At 44.3% G+C, this 20,255-nt stretch overlaps 2 protein-coding genes and 1 pseudogene across 2 annotated transcripts; 1 reads left to right on the forward strand and 2 right to left on the reverse strand.

Annotated features, from left to right (window-relative positions):
- Positions 1-529: 529 nt before the first annotated feature.
- On the reverse strand, positions 530-1,696 carry LOC136355676 (uncharacterized; annotated as a pseudogene).
- Positions 1,697-2,217: 521 nt separating this feature from the next.
- Positions 2,218-3,132, forward strand: LOC136355677 (uncharacterized). The gene has a single exon (XM_066308502.1). It carries the CDS (start codon positions 2,218-2,220, stop codon positions 3,130-3,132), a length of 915 nt encoding a protein of 304 aa, XP_066164599.1.
- Positions 3,133-14,136: 11,004 nt separating this feature from the next.
- Positions 14,137-16,235, reverse strand: LOC136355826 (uncharacterized). The gene is made up of 6 exons (XM_066308967.1): positions 15,817-16,235; positions 15,425-15,723; positions 15,090-15,348; positions 14,712-14,997; positions 14,490-14,621; positions 14,137-14,426 (listed from the first exon to the last, which is right to left on the reverse strand). Exons 1-6 carry the CDS (start codon positions 16,141-16,143, stop codon positions 14,137-14,139), a joined length of 1,593 nt encoding a protein of 530 aa, XP_066165064.1. The 5' UTR covers positions 16,144-16,235.
- Between the last annotated feature and the right edge of the window lie 4,020 nt (positions 16,236-20,255).

The following is a 20,255-nucleotide window of genomic DNA, read 5'->3' on the forward strand; positions in this document are numbered from 1 at the left end:
TATCATCCAAGGAAAAGCGAAACAAACCTCCACTGTCATAACCTTTTCCAATAAACGTTCCATATTTAGATACGACACATTTATTGGATTCAAACACAAGTCTAAAACCATCTCACACAGTAGAGAGCCGCTAACTAGATTCTTCTTTATTGAAGGGACATGCTGCACGTTCTTTAGCTGCACGATCTTTCGTGAAGTAAACTTCAGATCGACCGTACCAACACCATGAACAGCCGCAAGCGATCCGTTTCCCATCAACAAAGAGGAACCTCTCCCGACTTGATAAGAAGAAAATAGGGAAATGTCCACACACACATGAATATTAGCACCAGTATCAACTCACCAATCAGGTGAGTGACAGACAGAGAGAACTGTAGGTAAAAATTTACCATACCCCAATGTTCCTCCACCCTCACTAATAACCATGTTTGCAGACTTCTTGTCCTTGCGCTCAGGACAATCCTTGGCCCAATGCCTAGGCTTGCCACACACAAAGCAATCTCCTTTTTCCTTTCCCTTGCTTTTCTTCTTAAAATTGGTTGTAGCCTTTGGGTTTTACGTCAGGTTTGACTTTCTTGTTGTTGTTCTTCTGCACCAAATTGGCGCTAGAACCTCCCTCGATCTTTTTGCCCCAGTTGTCCTTTGCCCTCGCCTTCTCCTCAATACCCAAAGAGCCAATGAGATCAGTAACACTGAACTCTTGCCTCTTGTGTTTTAGAGAAGTAGCAAAGTCCGACCAAGAAGGTGGCAATTTGGCAATAATGCCTCCAACCACAAACTTGTCCGGCAACTCGCAGTTGTTGTTCTCAAGTTCCTTTACCAGCATCTGAATCTCATGAGCCTGTTCCACTATAGAGCGGTCATCGACCATCTTGTAGTCATAGAACTGCTCCATGACATACAGCTCGCTGCCGGCGTCGGAAACCCCGAACTTGGCCTCAAGAGCACCCCACATGTCCTTCCCTGAAGGTATGTGCATATACACATCTATAATATTATCGGAGAGCACACTGATCAATGCTCCACGGAACAAGCAATCCGTAGCCTCGAACTTAGCCTCCTCCTCAGGAGAGAGAGGCGGTTCACTCGGTTTGCCCCGTGAGACAAAGAAATAATGCATCACCGTCAACCAAAAAAGTGCATGTGCTTTCCATCTTTTATAATTTGAACCATCGAAAGCATGTGGTTTTAGTGATGCAACAAAGCCAACTACCGAAAAAGACCTATCAAGTTTTTGGACTGTTGGAAATTTGGTCATAATTCAGCATATTTTAATCCAAAATATTAAGACAATAAACATGACATTTGCAATATGAGTAGATCTAGTGACAGTGCTAGATGTATACAACTTGAGTATGCTTAATATAAAATAAGCATCAACATTTACATAGTAACGCAATGTTGCCATTGCGAAGAGTATTAACAAAGAAACATCTAATAGAATCGGGAGAATGAAAGTATACCCCGAGAACGTCCCACCGCTGGATTTTGAGGCAGTATTGCCTCCGTTGATGTTGTTCATCTTCTTGTCTCCAATCTCCGTTGACATCTTGGTGAAGGTGCCGATGCAGTAGCAGTAGCCGCGAAGAACAAGAGCAGTCGCGCTTGAAGCGCTACCCAAAAACTTGATCGCCCACCTACCCGTGCAAGTTCTCAAGCGGACGGAGTTCCGGAGGCACCTGCTCATCCCGTACATCTGTGCGCGCAGGTGAACAGAACCGGGGAAGGATTCTGCAGCTCAGGAACAGAGGAGGAGGAACTCGAAGTGCAAGAGTCGTGAAGAACTTCGTTCGTCCTTCTGGTCGCTGCGGAGTATATATATGCGAGGGCGACAGTAACGTTCGGAGTCATCAACCGCGGTGTTTAATTTCGTAACCGACGCGCTCGTTAATACGGAATCAATTCACGGCGTTTAATTCCGTAACCGACGGAATCAATTCACGACGTTTAATTCCGTAACTGACGGAATCAATTCACGATGTTTAATTCCGTAACCGACGTGTTTATTGATACGAAATCAATTCTCCGTGTTTATTACCGTCCGTTACAAAACGAGAGAGTACAGCAGCAGCTGCTGTCTGCCTCGCCTCGCCTCGCCCCTCCTGGTTGTCCGCGCACCATCTCAACCGGTCAACAGAGACTCTCCACTAGCTCCGTATTTAAGTTGAGACCTCTTCACTTAGATTTCCAAGGTGGTATTATTACCCATAGCACTTAATGTGGGCGGAGCTCGGGGCGGCGATAGGAGGGGGCAGTGGAGGGTGGAGCTCGGGGAGCTTGGGGCCGAGGGGGCTGCAGAGCTCGGGGCAGCGGAGGACGGAGCTCGAGGAGGTGGAGGGGGCGCCCGCAGTCGCTGACACTCGGGACGACGGCGGGCGGAGCTTGGGGCCGAGGGGGTGGCACGAGGAGGGGGCGCCGGAGCTCGGGGCGGCGGGAGGCTGGGACGGCGGAGGGCAGAGCTCGGGGAACTTGGGGCTGAGGGGACTACGGAGCTCGGGGCGGCGGAGGACGGAACTCGAGGCGGCGGAGGGGGCGTTCGCAGCCACCGGTGTTCTGGATGAAGGCGAGCGGAGCTTGGGGCCGGGGGGCGGCACGAGGAGGGGGTGTCGGAGCTCGGGGCTGTGGGAGGAGGGGACGGCGGAGGGCGGAGCTCAGGGCGGCGGAGAGGTGCCCATAGCCGTCGGCGCGCGGCTCGTCGAGGCAGCGGACGGGACGCCCGCAGCTAGCGATGCTCGGGGAGGTGGAGGGGCGGTAGAGCGAGCTGAGGATGGCGGCGGGCGGAGCTCGGGCTATGGAGGAAGCGCCCGCAGCCACCGCCGCGCAGCTCGTCGAGGCGATGGAGGGGGCGTCCGCCGCGACGCTGCCGTGCCTCAGCGCCCTAGCCCGTCCCCCTCTCCTCTGCGCTCCGGAGCCGACGGGCAAGGAAGCCCTCCCACCGGGGGCACCTCCTTGCCGCTTCTGCGGCCACGATGGCTGCTCTCATCCATTGTCGTCGAGGACAGGAAAAGGGGAGGTGGAGGAAAAGACGGCATCAGAAAAAGGGGCAGTGCCGCCGCTGGGGAGAGGAGGAGGAGAGGAGTGACAGCGAGGGGAGAGGAAGGAGGAGGAGGAGGGGCGGCGCTACCGGTATAGGAGGAGGAGGGGGAGTGGCGGTACGGGAGAGGGAGGAGGAGGAGGGACAGCGCCGTCGGGAGAGTAGTAGTGCGTCTGCGTGTGAGTAAGAGATGCGGAGGAGAGAGAGGAGGAGAGAGAGAGAGAAATGTTGTAGCGATTGTGCGATTGAACGGTGTTGAGTGGATAAGAGCAGGCACAATAGCAGACTATAAACCAGCTACAAACACATATCGAGAAGATAAAAAATGAGAGAGAAGAGCAGTAGGCTACAGATTTGTAATTAGCTGCAGCACGGACTCCAAGACACAATGTGTGTATGACAGTTGGGACCATGTATTAATAGTGTACATATGTTTATAGGTAACTATTGTATGAATTGGGTATTAAGTTGACTATAGATGATTTGGAGCTAGTAATTGGCTATACTATTAAACTTGCTCTAAGGATAGATGCCTGCCAGCCCTCTCTTTGGCCGGCTTGGTTTTTTTATATATGTACCAGTTTTTTAAAATATTATAGATATTGGTTTTTAATTAACTGGTACCTATAATATATTATATGTGCCGGTTCTTTTAAAAACAAGTACCTATTGTATTAGTACCGGTTTTTTCTCTAAAATCGGCACCGATAGTGCTCAAAGGTGTTGGTTCTATTTTTTTTCATCGCACGAAGATGGGAAAGGGTCCAATGAATTGGCATTTATAAATGAGTGTCAAATTATTATGGCAAATAAAGTTCATATAATTCGATTGAACATAGAGCACGATCGAATTATTGCTATAGCTACTTTTCTTTCCAAAAAGAAGTTCATCGAATTGTATTATTGCATACTTTTTCATCACACTAAAAGGCGCTCAATGATCTGAATCTGAACTCGATAGTTTAATTAGTTTATTAGTGGTGAAGAGACAAGATTTATTTGACTGCGATTATTTCCTAACCTCTCATAATATAATAAGACCTGTGAGCCAAAATTGCGTTGTCCTTTGCATTGGACGCAGTTGCTAACAACAGACACCCTTCTTTTCAGACGTTTTCTGCTGACAGGAACGGCTCAAATAATTGTTACCTAAAGTTAATAAAGATAATGGGGTTCGTATATATATGGTTTTGCAGATGTGTGCCTTGCGGCTACATTGGATTCGTCAAGCTGTCCTTTAATTTTAAAAGTACAGGGGGGATCGAGTTCCAAATGACGTATTAATTAATTAAATAATGCAATGAGTACCATAGAATTCAACAAGCTTTCTAGGAGTATGTACTACTAGTATGCAATGTATGGGATCGATATAGTACTTCTTTTTATGAAAAAAATTGCATCCATATATATGTCGGCAATCTCTCCTTTTTAGGTTAAAATCTACTGTGCTGCACAAAGTTACCTAGATTTCATGCAGACCTGCCATTATATATTTTTAGGGCCCTTTGAATCACATGTATAAAAAACGGAGGAATAGAAAAAACACAGAATTTTGACAGGAATTGAAGTGTGAAACAGAGGATTGAAAAACACAGGAAAAACACAGGAATGGTCGTTTGATTGGAGCGCAGGAAAAACGCAGGAATCGGATGAGAGAGATAAACTCAAAGGAAATTTTCCAAGAGGTTGGAGCTCTTGCTAAATTTCCTCCAAAATCCACATGCAATGTGCCATTCCATAGGAATTTCATAGGATTTGAAAAGCTTCAATCCTTTGAATTAAATGGCCAAATAGGAAAATTTTTTATAGGATTTGAATCCTATGAAATTGCTATATAAATCCTTTGATTCAAAGGGGCCCAGACTCTTTATCTCTCCTCTAATTCCTGTGTTTTTCCTATGGTCCAATCAAACGGCTATTCCTGTGTTTTTCCTGTGTTTTGCAATTCTCTGTTTTACACTTGTATTCATATCAAAATCCTATATTTTTCCTATTCCTATGTTTTCTCATTCCTGCGATTCAAAGGAGCCTAAAACCGGTAAACCGGTCTGCTGCATGTTCAGTTCAAAGCATGACAGACAATATATGTGTGTGTGCAGCGCAGATCGGGCACCACTGTCCTAGTGTCTGATATGTACTTGAACGTGGAATAATGTACAGTTGTTACAACTTAATTTTAACGCATATTCAACTGGCATTTGCATGCTCGGTTTGTGGAAAAGCTTAGGTAAGCTAGAGAAGAGACCAGAGGAATCGACATATATATGCATCCACGGGCTAACCGATAAGAATGTTAATTTCAGTAATAGTATAATTTGGAATGAAAAAAAAATCCTGAATATAGGCATGTTAATAATTGATACCAAATAAACACTCAATTTCAGTAGTATAGCTTAGAATATTTGATATAACTGATGCAAGGCAGCAAGCTGGGTTAGACTACAGGAAACAATCGCTTCAATAAAATATGTCATTAGTTGGTGTTGGTTCGTAAAAGTGCGGTTATCGAATCGGCACCAATCTTGATGAGGTGTTGTTGGGGGAGGGGGACGTCATTAGTGCCGGTTTAAGAACTAGCACTGATGTGCCCACACGAGTCAAAAAAATAAAAAGGGATGCTTCCCTCCTCCAAGAATCGGCTCAGCCGGCCTTTGGAGGTCCATAACGGTAATCAATTTCCATCACCATCCAAGAACAGATAAAAGAAAATCTAATAAGTCACCCGATCAATTTTCATCCCAAGAATATATCAAGAACACAATATTGATCCTCATTCCAAGAACAAATAACACTAGAACCAATTGGATTGAACTTGATCAACCAATAAATATCACAATACACACATCAAGAACTCTTGTAGCTAGTCTGTTCACAAATCAACAGCTCATACAAAACTCATCGACGCGACTATCGTTGTCATCAAGCCACGACCGTCGTTGATCTGGGGTTGCCAAATCTAGGGTCACCAGATCCACCTCCTCTAGCATGGTCGTCGTCATCTTCTGTCCGAAGGGGGGGGGGGGGGAGGCTGCCGCTCTTTCCCTTGCCATTGCCCACCCACCAAATCTCTTGCCCCTCATCTCCAGACGATGAGAACACAGGAGAGCGAAGGAGGAGACAGAAGCGACACCGGGGCAACGACAATGGGGCGAAGCCAGGATTGGACGAAGGGAAGGCGACTTGGAGATGAGTGTCGTCAGCTTCTGAGCTGCAATGAGCGTGTTGCCATCCGAGCTATGAACCGCATGCGCCCTTACTACAGCCAGCCGAATCCATCAGTGGTAAGGCTGGGATCGGCAGATCCGACATCCTTGGCCTCCTCAGTAGCGAATGCGGTAGTGGCAGTGGAATGCCCGGAGTAGGATAAGACGAAGAGCACAGTTAGGAGTGCAAAGGGTGATGCCACTGGTGGAGAAATGCTTTTTAGTCACGGTTCGCAACCCTCTGTAGTAATCCGGGACTAAAGATCGCTATCTTTAGTCCCGGTTCAAATACCCGGGACTAAAAATAGATCTTTAGTCCTGGTTAGTAACACCAACCGGGATTAAAGAGAGGGTTGCGGCAGTGAGATGATCCCCTTTTTCTTTTTTTTTTCTTTTTTATTTCTCCCAAATCAAGTGGGATACATATCCCAAATCAAACCCCCAATCCACAAATCGAAGTAACATCAAAAATCAAAGTTACTTATACACACAAATAAATACATCACAAATCAAATACATCACAATATCCTAAGAAATTACTCAAATACATCACAGATCCAAACAATGAATCACAAATTTGTAACTTCTCAGTCAAATACATCTCAGTGAATCATCACAAATTAGAAAAAAAAAGAATGCCGCTGCCGCCGCTGGTCGCCACGAACGACGGGCGCGGCCCCACTGGCCGTCGGGCACGGCCCCGCCGCCCGCCGCCGGGCGCGGCCCCGCCGCCCGCCGCCCGCCACCCTCCGCGGCCACAGCCCCGCCGCCCGCCACGCCCGCCGCCGTGCGCGGCCCCGCCGCCCGCCGCCCTCCGCCGGGCGCCACCCCGCCGGCCGCCGCCGGCCACCGTAGTGCGCGTCCCCGCCACTGGCCGGCCCGCTGGATGGGAAGGGGAGGCCGGCCGGGAAGGAGAGAGAAGGGGGAGGAGAGGAGGAAGGGGAGGAGTTAGAGAAGAGAGTTAGAAAGGATAGATCTGAGGAGAGGGGGTGAGTTTCGATCTGTTAAGTTGTAACTGTGGAGGAGAGGATAAGGGATAGGGATTGTGGAGGAGAGGATAAGGGATAGGGATTATATACTACGTGTTTAATTTTAGTCCCGGTTGGTACTATCCAACCTGGACTAAAGACCCGGTTGGTAGTACCTGGCTGGTAGTACCTACCGTGATTAAAGTGGTGATCTTTAGTCCCGGTTATTGACACCAACCGGGACTAAAGATCCTTGGCCCCCTGACATACATCTGACAGGGGATGAACCGACCAACCAGGACTAAAGATCAAAATTTTTATAACCGGGACTAAAAACAATCTTTACTCCCGGTTCTTTTTGGATCCGGGACTATTGTGGATTTTACCGGACCGATCAAAGATGGTTTCTCCACGAGTGTGCGGTTGAGAGAACTAGAGGGGAGGGGGACAGGAAAGGGCGATGTAGTGGAGCCTAGCGTGTTGACCGTGGGATCAGCTGCAATTGAGAGATTTTTATTTCCTTCGGTTCAGCTCACCTCGCCTTGCCTCAAAACCAGTTTGGCTCAACCGGTTTTTTATGTGGTTCAACTAAAAATCCGACACCAATACTTATTTTTCTATACAATTCATCTAAACAACCGATGCTAAATAATACATCAGTATTGGTTCATTTAAATTAGGAACCCTACACTGATGACCGTCACTTGTGCGAGGTTTTCCACTCTCGGGATGCGCACAGGTTCGGATGGCAGAAAATCTCATATTAGTGTCAGGTTTTAACTAACCGATACGATGCTGATGTGGTGTTCCGTAGTAGTGAATAAAAGTAGAGTAAATTGAGTAGAATACTTGATATAACAGTGGCGATGATCACTGTATCCTCACGCTGCTATGTAGACGAATTGAATTGAAGAAGATGTCAAGCCAACCGATTGTTACATAAGAATAGTGAGTAGAGATATGTGAAGATGACGGTGAATGTAACTAGGATACGGGAAATTATTCTAAACTCGAGGTGACATCCCCTCGTTGTTTGCATGTCATTTAAATAGTTACAAAACAATTGAAAAAAATCAACAAGATAAATTAATGTGATAAATATTTAACATCTACAAGTTTCAATGAAAAAACAAATTTGAATATACGTCACAAACAAAAATGTGATCGAAAAAATAAATAGTAGTTCCATGCTATTCATAATATTAATATTAATATTTAACATCTATCATTGCCCACATTCATATAATATTAATGAATCTAGACACATATTATATGAATATGGGCAATGCTAGAAAGTCTTACATTATGAAACGGAGGAAGTATATAATATCTATATTCAAGTATGTGCATTGAACAGCCCAGCTCTATCTATACGTGCCGAAGGCCCAAATATAGCACTTTGACCCAATTAACTTACAAGTCAACAATAGTACATGTACTGCATGCACCTGTAGGGGCGGATCCAACGTGGGTGCAGGGGAGACTCACCCACAAAACCCATGGATACCCCCAGAGCACCCCTTCGGTTTTTCACCATGAATGATAAACTAAAAGTCTCTAAATGGCTGGAGGTTGAAAAAACTGTGTAATTGAGCCCTCCCAGTTTTTTTTCCTAGATCCGCCCCTGCACCTGGCCGTTTCTCTCATATGGGCAAATGAGAAAAACGAGCGAGAGAGAGAGAGAAGAGAAAACACAAATAAAAAGGAGACTGAACGCTCCATGCTTACGCGAACGAGGCTCTGCATGCAGCATTAATGCAGTCGTCTTTATATTGACATGAATTTGATATAAAAAGGAGACCGAATTAACCGTGCTCCATGCTAGCAACATCACCCTCTCTAGATCTGATTAATTTGGTAAGACTCATGGGTCATGTCAATGAGCATATATCGTTCCTTATTAATTAATGTGTGACCATCATATTGTGAAGTAGCTTATTTGAAGCATGGATTTGACATGATTTTATAGGAATCATGTACTATGTTGTTTTACGAAGAAAATCTCATGCTCAAATGGGATTATTTTTCACGAACACGCAAAAAGATTACATAATCAATATGTGCTCAAATGGGATCATTTTTCACGCATGCGTAAAAAGATTACACATACATTAATATATATTAGAAGAAGGAGAATTCGATTACACACTGTAGCTAGCCAGAGAGCCATTGTCCGGGGACAGGGAGAAAAAAAAACAAACTAAAAGACGTCAATATATGGTCAAATGGGATCATATATTTCTTGTCTATGAAATGCGTTTGACATTTCGCCTCGGTCACTAGATCATGACTAGGTGATCTGATTCCAGCTCAGCATTAGTGTGATTCTTGACCATCGATGCCAACTCAGTTCAATCCGTCATAGATAGGCCGTTAAGACTGGACCGATCTGGTGTTTTCGAAATTAAAACACCCCCCTGCTAACTATGATACAACGTTGATCTTTTTTTTTTTACATTTCTTCCCAAACTGAAAAAATATCTGTGCGTTGCAATGGGTGAAGGTTATTTTAATATTATTATAGTTATACGGTTTAGTTAAGATGAAATTTACTCTGAGAATTCGCTTGGATATATATTTTTTAAAAAAATCATAAGCTGTAATTAGTAGTCCGATCATGTTAAGTTAGCATGCGAGTATTTTTAAAGAAATATCTTATACGACTCCATCTGTATTTCCAAAAGTGAACGAACTTAAAACCCCGTCTCAAATATGAATCTGTATTTACAAAAGCAAATAAATTTAAAAACCGATTTATACACAGATGACGTACCAAAATACTGATAAAAACATCTTCGATCAATTTTTATAACAGTATTGATTAATAAGTCCACTCTTTGTTATTTATTGCCAACCCAAAACTTCGTTGATCTGTATTCTGACAATAATTTTGCTATGACCCATTCCATGCATGGTTTGGGTGGGCCGTAGGTATTATATTCTAATACAAAGGCTACTGCATTCTAGATGTCGGAAAGTCTAATGCGCGATGGATCGCTACCGAGATCGCTCTCGGTAGCGATCACCACCTCTCCCCCTCCCTCCCTCCACGTTTTCTTTTTTGGCACCGCATTACTTTTCTATTTTAGTAAATTTATGTACCTAAAGTTTATACACCTAAAGTTTATAGATCCAAAATTTATAAATCAAAAGTTTATATATCCGATTCAAATTTAAATTTGAATTCAAATATTTTTTATAGTATTTCTATACATCTAAAATTTATAGACCTAAAGTTTATAAGTCAAAAGTTTATATACCCGTTTCAAATTTGAATTATATCCAATTCAAATTTAAATTTGAATTCAAATATTTTCTATATATAGTATTTCTATACATCTAAAGTTTATACACCTAAAGTTTATAGATCCAAAATTTATAAGTCAAAAGTTTACATACCCGATTTAAATTTGAATTTGAATTCAAATATTTTCTATATATAGTATTTCTATACATCTAAAGTTTATAGACCCAAAGTTTATAAGTCAAAAGTTTATATAACCGATTCAAATTTGAATTTGAATTCAAATTTTTTATATATAGTATTTCTATACATAAATTTTTCTAACTTTTTGTTTTTAAATTTTTTTTTGTGTGGTTTAAGAAGGGGAGGAGGGAAGAGAGGGGGAGTAGGGGGACGGACGGGCGCCCATTAGGCGTGCACTACTAGATGTTGTCGTTATCTTCAGCAAATAATTGCATACACTCCATATATATATATATATATATATATATATATATATATATATATATATATATATATATATATATATATATATATATATATATATATATATATATATGGCCGTGTTTAGTTCACCCTCAACTACCTCAAACTTCTAACTTTCTATACATCACATCACATTTAAAACTTTTCTACATATATAAACTTCCAACTTTTTCTAAACTTTCAACTTTTTTCAGGAACTAAACACAACCTATATATGGAACTGTCAAGAATAGGCACAACTTGTCTTGTCCTTGTCCTTGTCAATTTGTCATTAATTGAGATTAATCACTCCATACTGTACGACGATAATAACTCCTCCATCTGTTCCAATAAGCATTTAATTTTCTTCTATCAAAATACTTGTCATAGATACTCATATTTTATTATTTTTAGAGAGCTAACTTTCCCTTCCTACCATACAACCACAACAATACTAGTTACTCCCTCCTTCCAAAAATCTGAGACCTATTTCTTTTTCATTAAAACTAAGAAGTAATTAACTCACTCACCATGTGGCAAAACCAATAAACATACAACCAATAAGTACTAGAATACTTTTTGGTTTCTGATCAACCATTTAATTTAGCACATAGTGATTACAAATAGGACTTAGATTTTTGGAAAAACCAAAGAATGAAATAGGTCTCAGATTTTTGGAAGGAGGGAGTACTTCACACGAGGTTTTTGTACTTGTTTTAACAAGAAAAATAATTAGGACATAATTAATCAAGGTAACTGTATATGTAATTTGTCCTTTTTTGTTAGAATTATAAGTAAATTGAAACAGGGAAGACTATGCTCCATATGTCAATGCAAAAGCACAGCATGTGCCATGAGACCATAGTACAAAAAAACGGTATCGGGCCGGCGGTTGAGCTGGAAAAAACCGGAACCGGCGACTTTGGTGGCTTGGTTAAAAAAAAAGACCGCCCCTGCAATCAAACAAGTAAAAAACCAGTGAACCGGGCGGTTTTTATGGGAGCCGGTGAACCGGTAGTTGTTTTTTAATAATCGAACTGGTTTAAAATTTATCCTCGCAGTATGGCATTATGAATTTATTATGTTACAACGCTATATTTTTTTATGTTGTGGCGATATAATAATAGATATACTAGTTTATTTATACATATTTTCACTAATTTGTGATGATTATATATTTAAAATAATGCAAATCAAATATAATATTAATAAATAAAAAACCGGTGGTTCGACCGGTGAACCGGTGAACCGACGACTAGAGCGGGTTGACCTCCGGTCCGGCTTTTTTACTATGCATGAGACTGAATAAGTACGGCTCAGTGCCGCCTACCATTTCGTCATTAATATATTTTCTCTCGAATCAAATCCATATTGTTTGGCCGGAAGTTGGCACTTCTATTACTAAAAAAAGAATAGAATCCAGTATATTTTTAGTACGTATTTCATTCAAGCGTCGCCAAACGTTGGTTCAGCCAGCCAATCAATCAAGATTATCCATTTTGAATAAATTAGTTCATGGCGAGATTCACCATCTAGTTTAGTAAACCAAGCTGAATGATTGTAGTGGCCTCTGCTCTAATTGGCAGGATTTGCTCCGATCTGCTGACTGATAAGTACGTACGTGCTACGACTTTGCCTCCAGCTTTTGATCAGCTTCACACTAATAATACGTCATCGTTCCGTTTCAAAATAAACAAATTGATCTTATTGATATGCTCCCTCCGTTTCTAAATATTTGACGCCGTTGACTTTTTAAAATATATTTGACCATTCATCTTATTTAAAAGTTTAAGCAATTATTAATTTTTTCATATCATTTGATTCATTATTAGATATACTTATATGCATATATATAGTTTTACATATTTCACAAAAGTTTTGAATAAGACGAACGGTCAAACATGCTAAAAAGTCAACGGTGTTAAATATTTAGAAACGGACTAGATTTATTTATTTTAATATGAGGGAAGTACGAATAATTCACGATAACATGCCAAGAACTCCTCAATGCAAAACGGCACATACGTACAAATTCCTTGCACACGAGAACTTGTTAGGAATTTTTTTTATTTATAATTTTTTTTATTAAAAGTTTTACAAAAATAATTTTCCATTTTGAAAATTGACGGAAATAGTCGCCTACCGCCCTCTGGGAGGGCGATTTTTAAAAATCGCCCTCCCAGAGGGCGGCGAAAATGACGTGGCAGACGGCCGTTCGCTCTCGGGCGACGGCCGTCAACGAAATTTGCAGGCGGCCCCCTTGCCGCCCTCCGCGAGGGCGATTTTGTACTGTGCGGGGGGCCGCCTGCAAATGGGCGGCGAGGGGGGGCATGGAAATTTGCAGGCGGCCCCCTTGCCGCCCTCCGCGAGGGCGATTTTGCACTGTGCGGGGGCCCGCCTGCAAATGGGCGGCGAGGGGGCATGGAATTTTGCAGGCGGCCCCCTTGCCGCCCTGGGGGAGGGCGATTTTGTACTGTGCTCTATATTTTTTTTATATAAATATCAATAGTTATCAAATCTTTTTATATTGAAAACTATACAAGATTAAAATCTCCAAGATTGGTAAAATACAATTTTATTATTTTTTAGGGCATATTTGGAATGTTACCGTACAAATATTTTGTTAATGCCAAAATATAAGCAAGTTTTGGCACTACCAAATATTTGGTAAGGTAAAATTGCATTTGATCATATTTGGTTTGCTGCCAAAATGTAAAATTGTAGTGAAGAATGTTGTACATAATCTCAATTCTAGATTACGTATTACCAATTAATAGGCTTCCATTTTCGTGTGTGGTGTGGTAGTGGGAAAGAAGATATGAAGAGGTTGCCTTCAGATTGTCAATTATATAGCGTCGTTTTCACTGCAATATATGTGAACTCAATGAGATACATTATTCATTAGATGTGACAAGACGATCACGCGTGGGCGTGATTCACTTTATGTCAACAGGCAGCGCCGAAAGTTGATAGTGATAACTCGAGCTGCCGCTTTTCATGTGTGCTGTTGTGGACTGTGCGCGCTACTGGATATGGCACTACCGTGAAGCGCCGAAAGTGTGTTGTTGTGAGCATAAGTTGTTCAAGCACCATACGAATGAAAAGAACTACGTAGACGAGACAAACACAAGTAGTACTGCAGTAGTAATAGCAAAAGTAGTACTGCTTTACAAGTTTGTAAACCAAAAGAAACGGTCACATAAGGACTGAAGAGGTAGAACACTACTGACGAGGCCTCTTACCCCTGTCCCTCCTACCCTGCGCCCTAATGTGCCCCTGGGAGTACGTGAGTCGGTCCGGGGGTACGGCACGGCCAACCCGTCCTGCCTGTACAGGTGTGACCTCTGGCTGCTCCTGAGTGTGCGCCTCTGGAGCTCCTCCAAGCTGAGAGGAGCCTAGTACGTCCTGGTGGTCTGCACCGTGCAAGTCGTCGTCGTAGAACTGGCTAGTAGGACCAGTCCTACCGGCGTGAGACGAAGAGGCCCCAGTACCGAAGATCCCGGCTGCAAATCCTGCTGGACAAGGACCATCAGTTTCGTATAGGTATTTAACAGTATTAATAAAAAGTAAAGTACCGTGTGGGCGAGGGATCGACGCTCCGTGAGAGGAAGAGCTGGCGAACGCGCCTGAAGAGGTGGCGAACGCCCCTGCGGAGCTCGCGGAAGCGCCGGTCGTGCCTGCGAACGCGCTCGAAGGCATACGAGGTCCTGCGATGAGGAAACGTGCAGTTAAAACATGGTGACACATTCGTGCAAAAGCTGAAACAAAAATGAACTAATATCTGGGCTGAACTGTACCGTGCGAAACCGGTGCTGTAGGTCGCACTGCTCCGAAGCTAGGGGCGCTCGAAGACAAACGAGGTCCTGCTCCGACGGTAGGACCGCGAGGCCGTGGGTGTACCGGACCAGCTGGAGGTACGACGTCCACGGCGCTGCGACAGGAGAAGACGCGCATGACCGCACGCATCTTCTCCTGCATCCGGTCGAAGGTCGACCTCTGCTCAACGTCAGTCAAGTGCAAACCTCTGTTCAACCTCACCTGGACTGCGGTGATATCGGCACTGATATCCCGTGCCGCATCAGCCTATGCAAGATGGAAATAAAAAATTCAGTAGTTGTCCTATATTATGCAAGATAAATGACATAATTGTTGGAAGTAATACAAATTGGACGTACCGCCACGAAGTAGTCTCGGTCACGGTGCGTGGGATACGCGTCCGTGACAGCGGCAACGTGCGGCTCTGGGGCGTCTGGAGTGAAGGTCACACGCGCACGAGTGCGAGGAAGGTACCAGCGAAGGTAGTCACGGTAGTTCTCCTCCGTGTGTGGGAAGAGCTCGTTGATCACCTCCTCTGTAGCTAACACCCAGTCGTCAACGTACTGCTGTACACGTGGAGCCCAAAGTGCGCCTGCTAGCTGTCCCCGTCGAGTCAACCTGTGAAGAGAGGTAAATTGTATGGCTCGATGATGTAATTATCATAAAAATTTAGAAATGAACAATCCGAACTCACGAGTGGTCGGCAGGGGGGACGGTCGGCTGCACGTTGCCGGGAAACACCTGCCTAAGTCCGAACTGTCTCATCACACGCTGCGGCCAGTGAGGCTCAACGAAAATGTCGAACACCATCGGCAGGATGGTGAGCCAGTAAGCCTGGTCGCGTGTGCACAAGGACGAAAGTCCTAGCGGTGCTCTCGCAGCGACGGCCTCTTCTGTGTACGGCTCCCAGATGACGTCGCTCGGCTGGAGACGGTCAAACTCGAACACGAAGTCCGGGTAACCACGTCTCACCTGGACGTGAGCGTAACGACGCTGCAATAAACATGATCGGAATTAGACATGTTATGTGAAGGAAAAAAAAAGAAGAGGACTGATAAACTTATAACGCAGCGAAGTTGCACTAACCCCACGTCGACACCAGTAAGTCCCCATCGTGGGACCGTCCTCTGGCCACTGCGCGCTGCGACCAACCCCGTAGGGTGCGCTGTCCACCACTGGTCGCCCTATGGCAAACCTCTCGGCTGCCCAAAGCTGAAGCAACATAGGACAGCCAGCGATGATCGCTCCCGCGTCAGTCTTCGTGCACGCCTCACAGAGGGCACGGTACGTGGCTGCTAGCACGGCAGAACCCCAGCTCCACTGCGGCACGTCCTGTGGCTGAGCATCCGCGATGGACCGTGCGTAGTGGACCAGCCGGAAGTCCACAGCGTGCCCGTGGGTGCTAGTGAACATCACCCACCCGAACAACCACAACAGGTACGCCTCAAGGGAGCGTCGGACCGAGTAATCATCAGCGTCAGGGTGCAGAAGGTCCGCCTACAGTTAAGAATGAAATGTTAGTACAAAACACTGATCCGGTCGCAAATAAGCACGTATGATAATAACAACTTATGTACTTACAGTGAACTGGAGCAACCAAGCCTTGCTAGGCCCGACTGTAGAGTACAGAGGAAGGGTGGTGGTCGGTCCTAGGTGTGGAAGGCGCATCACCTGCTCGAAGCGCGCAGTGATATCCTCCTTCCACCCAAAAACACCGTCGACGGGACCAACTGGTGCTCCCGCCAGCGGTAGCCCGAGCAGGTACGACACGTCCTGCAGTGTCGGAGCCATCTCCCCACAGGGAAGGTGGAACGTGTGCGTCTCAGGTCTCCAGCGGTCTACAAGAGCGGCAAGGAGTGACCGGTCTGCATCCCACCGCTTCGCTGGGTCACGGTCGTCCCCCGCCGCCTCAACAAGCCTACAAAGTGGTAGAAGGCCTGCCGCACGCAACCTGTATAGAGCAAACTTCAAACATAAGTATAAAACAAAGCAAAGTTGAGTTGAAATGTGAACATACGCGTACCAAGGAACGTGACGGGGGTCGACACGCAACCACTCGCGCGACGTGCGTGGACGGAAGGTGCCGAGCTGTGCACCCTCGACTGCTGACAGGAACGAGCGGTGGTTCCTGTCAATCCCACGGTTCAACAGCGCCGGTGTGTCGTACGCCATACCTGCATCAAATAGGTTGATCAGAAACATATAAATAATTAGTTCAACATAAGTAATAAATGTTCATAAGCGAATTACTAACACATATTAAACAAGAGTACAAACAAACAAAAGTGTTTAGTCCGAACACTCATCACGATAACATTATGATACAACACCGAATAGTTCGCAATACTACTAGTACAACAATAGTCGGAGGTACTCATTACAACAAGATTGAATTGAAATTACACGATAGAAGTATTTAGTCCGAACACTCATTACATCATTTTATTTCCTAAATCGAAAGCATTGTTACACCATGGAATCGCCTGCTGCGCGACGACGCCTTGGCCTTGCGCGCCTGCTTGTTGTTCCTTCACCAGGTGGTCGCCTACCATCACTTGCCTGTCCAGATGGACTAGCATCTGCGCCGCTTGGAACTTCTGCATTCTTCGGGCATGTCTTGTAAGTATGGCCGCGCAGATCACACTTGCTGCAGCGTAAAGTCCTCCCACCTGCTTCTGACTCATCCACATCATTTCTGATGCGTCTAGTTTGGCGTCGACCCTTTTTCACCCTAAACTTAGATGGATCTGGAATATAAAAAACTTGGGCACTCAGCGTTGTGTAAGATCCTGAGATCCCGAACCCATATATCTCCTCACTCCATGTATGAAAGATTGCTTCTTTCCTGAAATAATTTGAGACGTACACATTGGGAGATATGCCACAATCACCGGCAGCAGCAAGAACGTGTGAGCAAGGAAGGTGATGAAGCTTCGGCTTCATACAACTGCAGGTACATCCACCATCCGCCTTCAAGACACATTCCTGCACGGCTTGCTTGCGATAGATACCACGCCTGCTCCTATCAACACACATTATTTCATACCGATGCACTTGTGTGCCTTGAGCAACAACTCTATGTCTCCGTGCCTTTTTGATTTTATCTTCCATGTACTTTGTCACTACGTTGCCAAACACTATGTTGTTATCGGCCATGGACGGACCAATTTTCTTGTATCGATCCCTAAAGTAGGCTTGCGTGCCGTGAAGGATGAATTCAACAATAGCAACCAATGGAAGTACCCGAACTCCTCGCATTACCCAGTTGTACACCTCTGCCAAATTGGTTGTCATTATGCCATACCGAGATCCATCGGTGTCGAACAATAGAGCCCACTTCTCCTTAGGCTCATTCTCAATCCACTGAGAGAAATTTCTGATGGCCGACCCTGACCTCCTTCTCATTGTTGGTGGGTCATCATGTAATGCACCAAGAGGTATGGGAGGCTCGTCACCTTCAACTTGTGGTCTGCGAGATTGCTCATCTGTTTGCTTCGTTGTCAACTCATCCAACTTGTCCCACAACTCATTAAATTTCTTCTCTTGGTTCTGTGCATAGAGCCTCTTAAAGAGCTCCATAAGATGCTTGTTCTTGAATTGCTTGTAGAAATTTGCACCCATGTGACGCATGCACCACCGACTCCGAACATCAGGCCACTTAGCTGGAAGTCCCTTCTCATCCCAACCGTTCTGCAAGTAGTCAATAGCCCGCAACATACCCGCATGACGATCATGTATAAGGCAAACGTTGGGCCTCATACGCACCACTGCAATGTGCACTCTCTCTAGGAACCAGTACCAGCTTTCAGTGTTCTCACTCTCTACAAATGCAAAAGCCATAGGTAGAACCTGGTTGTTCCCATCACACCCAATTGCTGTCAATATCTGACCTCGGTATTTACCTGTCATAAAAGTTCCATCTATGCATAGAACAGGTCGACAATGCACAAAAGCATTGATGCAAGCACCCAATGAGAAAAAGGCTCTTTGCAGCACACTCTTTGTTCTATCTTCAACCGATGTAAATGTATGTAGGTCATAGTAAGTATTATTATTCCTCTGGGCAATGGTGGCTAACAAACGAGGCAAATTATCATAAGAAGCTTCAAATGTGCCATACCTCATCTCAATGATCTTTTGTTTGGCTCTCCAGGCCTTTGCATAGCTTATGGTGTACTTGAATTTGTTCTCGATGTGCCTAATAATTGATTTTGGTTCAAAGCCAATGTTACCAACAACACTGCTGTACATCTCACTTGCCACAAAAGCTGAAGTGATGTTTCGGTGATACTTCTCCACCCCTTGTAAGTAGCACTTGTGCTCGGTCACAATGCTAACTTTCCAATAATCATTCCATTTACCCTTATATGCATGGACACGCCACGGACAATCTTCCTTCATGCACCTCACTTCATACACATAATTTGTTGACTTGACCACCCTAAACTCTCTCTGCAATGAAACTGCCCAATGCTTCACCGCCTCCTTCATCTCATCCTTATGAGCATACCTTGCACCCTCAATTACCTCGTACTCCTTATACTCCCAGGGTACATGATCACCCTCTGATATAACAAGACCAGAGAAGTCCTCATTTGCCCAATCAGTGGCCATTACATCACCTTCCTCATCGGATGATGCGTCGTCCTCCGCTTGCTCATTATCCGAATCTTCCCTCTCCATTTCATTAACAATTATACCGACTCTCTCCCCCTCATCCGCCATGCCCATGGCCTGCTCCTCCCTTGGTTGATTTTCCTCATTTTGCATCGATGGTCCAACAACATCCCCTGCATTGCTAGGACCCTCCACATCTTCGGTTTGCATTGAAACATTTGTATCTTTCTCTTGTACCGACACAAATATAACGAGGGGCCATGACCGTTCAAAAGCCATTTCCACATACCGTCTCCAAGCAGCAGTGCTGTCCATCGGCATTAGTTCCCAAAAATAACCTTCTATTGCACGACTCACTACAACAGATACTGACATTGTGTAGACTTCTTGGTCTATTCTAAATCCTCTCAACAACCAACTATAAATTGACTGAAATGTTCTCTCCGCAGGCCTATCGATGCCCTTAGATGTCATTACAAAATCTGACAGATCAACACCATCTGGACCAAATCTAATATTTCCTTCACCGTGAACTATCTGAAATGTGACCTTACTTGACATTGTGCCTGATGAAAACAATAACTGCGTTAACCTCGCATTTCTGTACTACGCCCTAAGTTACATTCTCTACAATATTGTTCTCTAAATTTCTAAAAGTAGGTTACATTCTCCAGATCAAACTAAACTACATCTTACAATTAACACTACTGTCTATGTCTCAATTCATACTATTATATTCTATGCTCTGGATCTACACATATGTGCTGTGTGCTACAGATCTGCTAAAATATATGGAACTAAAACTAAAACGCAACATATGTACTCAAACGTAATATATTAGTACAAATGCAAAAGATGTATGGGAGCATACCTGTGATGAAGTGAGCGAACCAGCAGGGCTTCGCCGC

Source organism: Oryza sativa, chromosome 3 (assembly GCF_034140825.1).
Source record: "Oryza sativa Japonica Group chromosome 3, ASM3414082v1".
NCBI lineage: Eukaryota > Viridiplantae > Streptophyta > Magnoliopsida > Poales > Poaceae > Oryza > Oryza sativa.

Coding starts and splice junctions, on each gene's coding strand:
- LOC136355677 (XM_066308502.1), top strand. CDS start 2,218: ATGTGGGCGGAGCTCGGGGCGGCGATAGGAGGGGGCAGTGGAGGGTGG.
- LOC136355826 (XM_066308967.1), bottom strand. CDS start 16,143: ATGTTCACTAGCACCCACGGGCACGCTGTGGACTTCCGGCTGGTCCAC. Junction 14,998..15,089: donor ACCGAGACTACTTCGTGGCG/GTACGTCCAATT, acceptor CATCTTGCATAG/GCTGATGCGGCACGGGATAT. Junction 14,622..14,711: donor TACAGCACCGGTTTCGCACG/GTACAGTTCAGC, acceptor TCCTCATCGCAG/GACCTCGTATGCCTTCGAGC.